The sequence below is a fragment of the Corvus cornix genome, chromosome 9 (genome assembly GCF_000738735.6).
Source record: "Corvus cornix cornix isolate S_Up_H32 chromosome 9, ASM73873v5, whole genome shotgun sequence".
Classification (NCBI taxonomy): domain Eukaryota; kingdom Metazoa; phylum Chordata; class Aves; order Passeriformes; family Corvidae; genus Corvus; species Corvus cornix.
Window position 1 is genome coordinate 7,264,505 of NC_046339.1, and position 10,666 is coordinate 7,275,170.

Sequence of the window (10,666 nt, forward strand, 5' to 3'; positions counted from 1 at the left end):
AATCACCCTTTCTCTGAAGAAACTCTTCCAAATGTCCAACCTAAACCTCCCGCGGAGCAGCTCGAGGCCGTTCCCTCTGGTCCTGTCGCTGGCTCCCTGGGAGCAGAGCCTGACCCCACCCGGCTGCACTCTCCTGTCAGGGAGTTGCAGAGAGCGATAAGGTCCCCCCCTGAGCCTCGTTTTCCCCAGGCTGAGCCCTCCCAGCTCCCGCAGCCGCTCCTCACTGGACTTGTGTCCAGCCCCCTCCCCAGCTCCGTTGCCCTTCTTTGCACCCGACTGCCGTAACTCGATGCCGACACAGCAGCGCTGGCCGAGCCCCGACCGAGAGCCGCCCGTGCTGTTCCAGGTCACTCCCTCGGAAGCGAACAAGCTCCAGGCAGCGCCCGGAGAACGCGGCGGTGCCGCGGCTGCGCCTCCTCGAGCGACGCCGGCTGAGGCGGCGCTACCGGGCCCGTGACACCCCGGGTTCGGCCCCCGCGCTGTGCGCTCCGGGCTGGGGCCCGCGGGGCCGCAGCGCCCTCTCCCGGCAGCACTGCCGCGGGCACGGGCCGCCGCTGCCAAGCCGGGCACGATTCCCGTGGGGAAAATCTGTGTAATTTGCGCTGTGTGTCTTAATTACGCTCTCTTTAATTAGTCTCTGTTTATCAACTAGAGACGGGCCCGCGAATAGGGCGGGCAGCGCCGCCGTCGCTCAGCGCAGTCCTCCCGCCCGCCGGGGGCGCTGCGGCCGCCGGGTCCCGCCCTGTGCCGTTGCCCGAGCGGCGGTTTCCCGTTCCGGGCGAGGCGGCGGCGTTGGCGCTGGGATGGATCGGGAGCTGCTCCGACAGGCGCTGAGCCACCACGGCCCCGCGCTGCTGTCGCTGCTCCGCGCCGAGCAGCACGACAACCCCGACTTCCGCGGGCTGCTGCCGCCTCCCGGGGCCGCCCCGGAGCCGCCCCGCGGGGCCCCGCCGGCCGCCTGGTGAGGGGCGCCGGGGCAGCGGCCGGGCGGGCCGTGAGGGGCCGCGGGGCGCGACTCACCGCGTTCTCCTTCCCCCAGGAAAGAGAGGGCGAGCATCGACACCGAGATAAAGCGCTTCATCGCCAAGAAGGCGGATCTGCTGTTCGCGCACTCGTGGAAACCCAACGGGCCGATCGAGGACACGATCGAGGAGAATGAGGGTGTGTGAGGTGGGGGGGTCACTCTGTAAGAGCAGCACTTGACTTAGCGGTACCTTTAAAAACAGGCTGAAATTTTTTCCTATTGATTTTTATAGGTTGTGTGCAGTCTTCCTGTTAGCACAAAAAAAAAATATTTTCGCGTGTTTTGTTGTCAAATATTTTGTGATCTCAGGATGTCGCTTGGACCTTTTGTAACTGGCTGTGCTCTTGTTGCAGAGTGTTACGCTGTCATGCCACCCCTGGAGAGGTTCATGGAGGTGCCCAGGGAGGAGAGGAGAGAGTTGTTCTTCCGCGACATCGAGCGTGGCGATATCGTGATTGGGAGGATTACCTCTATCCGTGAATTTGGCTTTTTCATGGTGTTGATTTGTCTGGGAAGTGGTGTCATACGGGAAATTGCAGATTTGGAAATCACTGTAAGATACAGTTTTGGTCAGTACTTCATTTTTGATGTGTATTAGTTGTCTCTTGCATCTCTTAACGGAGTGGAACGTGTAAAGGTGAAACAGCTTTGGGATGATGAGTAGAATCTGACTTTGTGGGCAGCTGGTGATAGTTCGCTCAGCTAGTGAACACATCTTGCTATGACCCACACTATTGGGTTGAAAAGTTCATAGTTTGTGGTTGCATGAATTTTTACTTGAACCAAGCCATATTTTAAGAATCACAGTTCTGATGTGTATTAAGCTTAAAATAATCTTTTCTGGCTTGATCTTGGGGAGCAAGAAAACCCCAACCTTTTGGCTTCACATGTAATATTCCTGCTCTGTTCTGTTGCAGGCCCTGTGTCCTGTGAGGGATGTGCCTCCTCAAAGCAACCATGGAGATCCTCTGTCTTACTATCAAACTGGAGACCTTATTCGAGGTGAGTAGCTGCAGAAGTTACCAGGAATTGGTTGTTTAGGGTTTGAGCCCTTTCTGTAATTTTATCCTCCCCTTTATTATTTCTGCAGCTGCGCTCAAGGACGTCGACCGTTACCACGAGAAGCTTGCAGTGTCGCTTTACAGCTCGGCTCTTCCACCCAAACTTTCCAGCACAAAACTGGGCGTGATCACTTCTGATGACTTCCCACTGCATTATAAGTAAGGATGTGCTGCTTGGCTGCACTTGCTGGGTGCAGTCAGGGTGTCTGAAGAGCATCTGTGACAGGCTGGCTGTCCCTTAAACTCGTCAGTGGGGTTTCTGATTTAATTGGATGATCACATCCTCCTTGTTGTTCTTCTCTTTAGCATACTTGTGTCTGGATATGTAGGTGTGGTTGGCTTTTTAGCTTCTTTCCAAAACTATTAAGGAAAGGAAAAGGCAGAGTGAGATACCTGTTGCTTTTGGACTGTGTTAATAAACAAATAAAAAAAAACCCCAAACCTTGGGAGACTGGAATAGGAATTCTTAACATTTTAAAATTCCCTTTAGAAGATGGGGACACAGCTATCTCTGTAATATTTGTAATGTTTTTATATGTCCTGGAGATAGCGAGGTGGGTGCCCACATAGGTTTCAGAAGCTCATTTGGGGTAAAGGACATAAGGGTAGGTAAATAGCAGGAAAATATGTGCCTGTAGAAGAGAACAGTTTGTGAGCAGTAATACAGATACTGTATAGGCATTTTTGTTCTAAACATATGCATGATGAAATAGAGTATGGAGCCTGAGGTCTCATTTGTGTACATTGGTGCTGTTTTTAAGACGAAGCCTGGAAGTTGCCAACACAGGAGAGACATTCGAAGAGGTTTTGCATCGTTCGCCAGGATTCGCTAATCCATCATTAGTTGAATATTTAGCAGAAAAACTGGGACTAAGTGAGTCAAATCCGCCGTCTTTGCTGAGAAGTCTTCAAATGTAAGTGATTTTTACATTGTTCCTCTCCTGTAGCTCTGTGGAGATTATTCTAATCCATTGAAATAGACTTGTGAGTGGGAATCCTAGACCACTTAAACCTTTTACGTTTTGACTTGCATGACTGCAGTGTACATGTCCTTAAATATTTAAAAGCAAACTCCTCTAGAGTAAGAAATTTGCATTTGAAATCCTATTGCTCTGAATAAGTGTTCCGGTTTGGCCAAATTTAGAAATATATCCTCTGAGAGAAGGCACAACCATCCCTCCCCCACCAGGTTCGGGAAAAGATAGATTTTCCTCGAAGGAAAGTGAAGGAGATAAAACTATTTATTTACCAAACACATGGGAAAAGGAAAATAATGCTAAATAATAAAATCTCTCGCTGTGGAAAAAAAACCTGGGAAAAGTGTTCGAGTCCTCCCTTTGGTCTCCTCGGAGCTGGGGCTTGGCCCAGGGCCAGGCCCTCTGTGCCCAGTGGAAAGTCCTCCCGATGTGCTCTGATGTTGAAGCAGTCCAGTAGAAAAGGGAGAAAATCCGAAATTCCAGGGAAGGAAAAGGAAAGTTCAACTCTCAGTCTCTCTCTGGAGAAAAAGAAAGCTGAACCACTGGCCAAAAGCTGACTGGAAAGCAGCAAACCGGGTGCCTCCTCCCTCCCGTGCCTCAGCTGGGGAAAAAATGTTGCTATCTCTGTGTGACCTTGAACAAGCTGCAAACTGCTTTGAAAAAGTTTTGCTCAGTTTTTTCCTTCCCCCTCTCAGACTCAGTTTACAGGCATAAAAAGGCACAAAGTTAATTTCTGGGCATAGGGCAGTGACATGGGATACACATCATAAAGTCACCCCAAGACAATAAGCAACACACCTTAACCACATGCAATGTTTGATATCAGATACTTAAGGAATGTACTGTGTAGCTTGTCAGCTTCGGTGGATTGAAATGCAACTTGTTTAGGTTTTAATGTCTTCTGACAGATGTTTATTCACAATGTTTATTTTAGTAATAGGTTTGACGCCTTTTGTAAAATGGAGTCAAATAAATGGAATGATGTTATGAGCCCTACTTATATTAAGCCCAAAGCAGGTGTGGACTTTGTAGTTTTTGTTAAATCTACTGCAGTTGTTCTGGTTCAGTTCAACACTTCTAGAATGGTTTGGGAAAAGCTGGTTTCAGAAATATGAAAGAAGAGACCTGACTGAGGGAGAGCAGTACGGCATGTACAAATAATATTTCAGCTTATTTCAATTGCACTTCAATACTGTAAGCTTAACTTTGTAGACTCAGCCAGCCAGCTTGATGTTTTTATTTGTTTATTCCTTAAAGTAAAAATTTCAGTGAAGAAGATTTTGCCCCTGCCTTGAGGAAAAAGCAGTCTGCATCTTGGGCCTTGAAATGGTATGTGATATTTCTTGTCAGAGCTTGTTCCTAGGTTGGATAGGGTTACAGGTTCTATTTCTTCAAAGTAAACACCCATTGAAACAGTTTTTCCACTGCATGTGTAGCGATGTAACCAGGATCTTACTGAAGGTAAACCTATCTGCCAAGTGGGAATGTGACAAAGTCCTGAGATCCAGTTCCAAAATGTGTGTCAGGTTTAAGGGACAAGTTCTTAGAATATTTATAATATCCTGACCCATTCTAGAGTTGAGGGCAAGGTTTGTGATAACACCAAGTACACAATTTTCTGTTTTATAATTGAGTGTTGAATGACCTCATACTCATAAAGTCATTTAAGCCTCAAACTGTAGATGCAACAAGTGCACTTGCTGTCTTTGGAAAGTTAAATGGAACGGCAGCCCTGGATATTTGCTGTTGCTTTTACACTGTGCAGTGTATTTGCAACATTGATTAATTGCAGAAAAGGTTGCTTATAATGTTAAGTTAAATTTTAATTTTTAAAAAAAGTCTATAATGAACTGTTCTGAAAATCAATTTACATCAATTCTTTTCTAGTAAGTTAATCTCTTGGAAAATGTGCGAGAAATGTTCAGGTAACATGAAATGTCAAACCTCAGGATATTTGTGTGAGATGAGCTGGTTTCAGTGTGCACCATCTGCCCATGTCACCTTGTGCCATCGCTCTAATGGGGATTTTTAGCTTTGGACATAATTAAGCCTGTTCAAGGTTAATGGTGGTAGGTCACTCATAAGTTTGTGCAGAAAATTGCTTAAACAATAATTCCATAAATGAAAAACAATGTAACATAGTGGCACTGTCTGCAGAAATGCTCTCGAGTGCCTTAAGATTTTGGATTAAAGATAATACATTTTTGTGGAATTAGGTCACCTAATTGAAATGCCAGTGTAAAATACACAATAACAAGGTCAGGTTTTATTACCTGTCCCTTGTTTGGAATCATAATTTGTGAGTAACAGAAAAATCTGCATAAACTAACTGTACATATATATTCTAAATATTTTTTATCCAGTGTGAAGGCTGGGGTGGATTATTTTAAGGTTGGGCGCCACGTGGAAGCCATGAATGAGTACAACAAGGCTTTGGAAATTGATCCACAAAATGTTGAAGCTTTGGTAGCACGTGGAGCTCTGTAAGTCTGCTTGTTTCATTGTTTATTCCACTTTGTGAAAGAGAAACATCACTGTTTCACATGCAATTTTTGTTGTTCTAGATATGCAACAAAAGGAAGTCTCAACAAAGCCATAGGGGATTTTGAAATTGCTTTAGAAAATTGTCCTACCCACAGAAATGCAAGGAAATACCTGTGTCAGACCCTTGTGGAAAGAGGCGGGCAGTAAGTGTTGGAGTTGTGGGTTTGGTTGGTTGTTAACAAGTTTTCTCATAGCATTTTTTTTAATACCATTCTAGTGAGGACACAGAATGGCATCTTTCCTTCCTGGCTATGTGTTTAAAGAAAAAAAAGAAGTCCTTGGAAATATCCCTCTTGTGTAATTGGTTTACACTTTGTCCTCTGTCCCAGTTAAAAGCCTGGCAAAATATTTGAGATTTAATCCTCGATATCCTTTTTAGTCCTTGATACCCTTTCACTGGTAGGATACCAGGCTTGCATAAAGTTCTGTGAATTGTTTGAATATATTCCAAAAAGTTTAGGATTGTTTGTTTGTTTTTTTAAAAACGTTTTGTAACAAAATGATGTTCCATTACTCTGCTGAAATACTGATGAACCACTCTAATGCAAAATTTTAATTTTGAATATTTAGGGAATAGGTTTCTTTTATGCCCTGTGTTAAGAAGAGAGAATATTTTTGAAACTGGAATTGACATTTCAAAGAATAGAGTTACAGGTCAGGATTAGGAGATGATAAGGTCAGAAATACTGTTTTGTGTTGTTAGTGAGGTGAGCTGAGATGATAGAGGGGGTCTCAGAGGGATGCAGTGGTGGTGTCACAGTGCAAATAAGAAATACTTGCAAATAAGACAGCCCTAAAATAAGAAAAAGCTGTCAAAATCTGTGTCCTAACTGTATATGAATTATCACTTGAATTTTAGGTTGGAAGAGGAAGAGAAACTGCTAAATGCTGAAAGTTATTACAAAAAAGCCTTAAGCTTGGATGAGACTTTTCAGGAAGCAGAAGAGGCCTTAACAAAACTCCGTAAGCACATGCAGGTGATTCTTTACTTTCTTTTCATATGGTGCTCTCAGTGACAATAAGTGAACATCAAAAGTCATATTAAATCCTTTGAACAGGAAGGGGTTAAATTGATGGTTTGTCTTATTCTCTGCTTCCCTACTCCACAGTAAATTTTTCTAGTGAGCATTATGGCTGTACCTACCAGAAGAAAGGTACCTCTTGGTGACTCCACTGTTTTGGGATAGTAAAGAAATGCCAGACAGTGGAGACAGGGAAAGAGAAAAGCAGGATAAGAACATCCCATCACACAGTGTTATTAATGAGGTTAACGTAAAACATTCTATGAGTACAAATGTTCAAAATGTAAAACACTTCCACGAGCCAAAGAAACATTGTTACCATAGTCAGGCCAGACCCTTGGTCCTTGGGGTAGTTACAGAGAGTAATGCCAGGCAAAGCTGAGGCACAGGGAGCTCACATGAGAGGGAAATTGAAAGGTAATTTAAAGGAAAACAGCAGGAGGTGGAGGGTGGGTGGGCAGACAGTTTGAATATCTCAGCTTTCTCCTCTGCTGTCTGGTGGTTTTTTTCTCTCTTCCCTTGCACGCAGCATGTTTCCCAGGTGAGCCTGCTGGGTCTCTGTGCTAATCTGAGTTGTCATCTTTTCCCTTTTATTTACCTCCTTTGCTTGTGTTGTCTTCCAGAGTGAGTCAGAGTAAAATAGAGCACTGAGGAACAGGCTTGTGTTGTTCTGTGCTTCTGCATGTGAGGATGTACACAGGCTGGGGTAGATGGCTTTAGTCAGCAGTTCTTCAGTTGGTGGAGCCATAATGCTGACAGGATGTGTGGAAACAAGGGGGAAGAGGAGATAGGACAATCTTCATAAAACTGAACTACACCAGAGATAAAGATGTGTATGTTATTTGAGCAGTACCTGCGTTTGGCTGCTTTAGAAGGAGGTGTCAGTTAAAATGATGAAGAATATTCCCAGCAAGTAGGAGATAAATGTTACTCTTTTGACATTCTCCTGCAGTCATTGATGCAGCAGATAAAGAACATGACAGCTGTTGTTTGTTGCTATGCATGGCCTTGGCTGCAGTGAAGGGTTTCCTTTATTACAGCTGTTAAGACAGATGCTGACTTTTCAAAACTATAATCAGACTTTCTGCTCAATCTGGATAGAGCTACTCTGTAAGGCTGTAAGTGGCAGAAGTCTGATCTCTTATGGACTTAAGTAGTTTAAGGATTATTTATCTGCTTAGATGCTCTCCTGCATTTACCTGTAACTTAGTACATAAGTCTGATACTGTCCCTGCTGTGTAGAATGGCTGAAACAACTCTGTGGTGTGTTTTCCTGTAATACTGATTATGTGTTTTTCTCCAATGCATTTTCCTCTGAACGGAACTGTTGTTGCTGTGTCTGCCGTCTGGTGCTGCTCATCACCACCAAACCCCTGGAACTTGATTTCTTACGTAAACTATGCATCAAACTGCTCTGTGAAATTGTTACAAAACGGTTTGTATTCAAACATGGCCAACTTGAATTCATCTTCAACTGGGTTCTGCCATGTTTTTCTTGTAAACTACAATAATGATGACACTTTCCCTCAAACTCTCTTCTGTGTTTCGGTTGTTTGGGGGTTTTTTCCTTATTTTTCTACATGTTGGTAATATTGGGGATTTTTTGCATATTCTATCTACAACTTTTGGGCTCCATGCTTCCTGGTGTGCGGGATCATGGGTACCACTGCAATGACTGGTCAAATATATTTTTTAATGGAATGAAAACTGCAATATGGTCCTTAAATTTAAACCTGACTGTCACAATGGCCAATGCCAAATTCCTGAACAATATTCCTTTTTGGTCTGGGAATCCTGGTAAAACATTCCTGGTGTATACATTTGGATGGGGTTGAATGGGGGGAAAATACCTGTGTTAACATTACTAATGTAATCTTTTTTATGATGCTTGGGTTCAAAAAAGAAATCTTTGGAAATGAGGGAGAAACAAGCTGCCAAAGAAGAGAGACAGAAAGCAAAGAAAATAGAAACAAGCGCAGAAAAATTGCGTAAGCTCTTAAAAGAAGAAAAAAGGTAACTGTTATATTCAGTGTTCTGGTTATGTGGCAATAAGTGCAGATGAGACTGTAAGCAATCCATCTCAACAAGCTGTAAGCTGGGGAGAACTTCTCCCTGGGTAAGCTGCTTTTCCTTCAGAATGATTTTGTGGACAGTGTCCTTTACTGCATATAACCTTTAATGGAGCTGTGTGTGAAAGAGACATTGGTTAAGGAATACTTTGCAGTGTGACATATTTGCAAAGTGTAATGCCATGTGAAACTGGGAAAGATGTCTTTTATTACAAAATATTCAGTGGATTTAATCCTAATTTTTTGATCAAGAAATGATATTTGAAATGGTCAGGCTCAGTTTCTGTTCCCACCTTATAGTCCTACCTGGGGTGTGCAGATTTGCTTTCTTTCAGTTTTTGCCTGACACTGAAGGTTATCTCACAGGTTAATTTTTTTTTTTTAGGTTAAAGAAGAAAAGGAAAGTATCGACGTCCTCCTCTTCCTCCTCTTCTTCATCCTCCTCTTCCTCCTCCTCCTCCTCATCATCATCATCAAGCGATTCATCATCAAATGTATCAGTTTCTTCTTCCTCCTCTTCCTCTGATCACAAGAAACGTAGGAAAAAGCGTCGGCATAGATCTGAGTCTGCTCGCAGCTCCAAAAAAAGCTCATCTAGAGCTTCTTCCCATTATAAAGATCAGAATAGGAAAGAGGAGTGGTATTCCCCTCCCGCTGATACCTCTGCTTCCTTTCTTAACCAAAGTTTTGAAGTGGAAAAGCTGCTGGAAAGGCAGGACAGCGTAGCGTGCCCAAAAATGGAGGTAAAAGAGAAAGACAGACCCTGTTCTTTTTCGAGGACTTCAGGTGATGATGAAGACACTTTTGGAGGTAGGTTTGAAGATTCAAGAGATTCTTACAGTAGCTCCAGAAATCAGCCAAGTCATAGCAAAATTGAAAAATATGGTAAACCAGAGAGATTTTTCTCCAGTTGGAGGGGTTCTTCAGGTTCGTATCATAAGTCAGATTATAAACCCAGGATGCATTATTACAGGAGATTTGAAAGGGATGGAGAGTGGAGAAGAGAGCAGTTTAAGAGACATGGCTCAGGTCAAGACAGGTATTACATGTCCCCTGGGTCTGACTATTCTGGCAGGTCAGGGGGCAAGTACAGGTCATATTCTAGCAGCTGCTCACATGAAGGTGACAAAGGTTATGATAGTGACAGGCACCATAAAAACGAAAGTGAGTCTAAGAATAGAAAAAGAAGTTATGAAGAGACTGACAAAACAAAGGAACCAGATGAAGAAATGTCTTTAAATGGTACAGAACAAGCAGAAAGCGGTGTTAAAAGAAACCTGCCTCAGAACTTAGTTAACATATTCAATCAGATAGCTGAGTTTGAGAGGGAAAAAGGAAGTAAGCAGAAGAAACAGTGAAGTACCTGAGAATACACTACTTGGATGAGTGTAGTTATGTGAACTTTTAACTTAGTATCGAGTGAGGAAATACACACAAAGAGTGAGAGAAAGGCAGAATTTTTTCTGTATTCCGAATGTGAAAGAATTCTAAAAGATATGGTGGAAAGAGATGGAAGAATATCTTACATAAAATATCAGTTATTATTTAAGATACAAATTTCCTGTGCTCTTAATTTGAGGTGTTCCTGTACAATATTGTGTCTGATGGGCTGAAATCCCTTGATACCTCTGGGTGTAGTTTAGCTGTGCTCACATCAAATACGCACTTTAACAACAGATGGGCTTGGTTTTTCTTGTCCCTGGGGTACAATTGACTGTTGATATTTTTCTATCAGACTTAACTTCCAGCTAGGATAACTGAATGAAGTCATGTGCCATCAATGTATATAGCCCATTTGGTCATTAAATTTTCTTAATTTTTCTTAATTTTTTGTGTCTGAGTTTTTGTGAATTTTGCTGGGATGTTTCATCCTGCTGCACTGTTGCATGTGCTGTCTACTCCATGGAATCCTGCCCTGTCTGTGAAGGCAAGTGTATTGCATGTTCTCTAAGAGTAATGTAAAAAAACC

The 10,666-nt window shown here is 43.1% G+C and overlaps 1 protein-coding gene across 1 annotated transcript; it reads left to right on the forward strand.

The window, feature by feature from the left end:
* The first annotated feature begins 765 nt into the window (after nt 1–765).
* Nucleotides 766–10,523, forward strand: TTC14 (tetratricopeptide repeat domain 14). The gene is given in 11 exon segments (XM_039556819.1): nt 766–1,161; nt 1,378–1,577; nt 1,942–2,026; nt 2,115–2,244; nt 2,847–2,999; nt 4,320–4,391; nt 5,426–5,545; nt 5,627–5,749; nt 6,466–6,583; nt 8,532–8,641; nt 9,083–10,523. Coding segments are annotated over 11 exon segments (2,442 nt in total). The 5' UTR covers nt 766–803; the 3' UTR covers nt 10,056–10,523.
* The last annotated feature ends 143 nt before the right edge of the window (nt 10,524–10,666 follow it).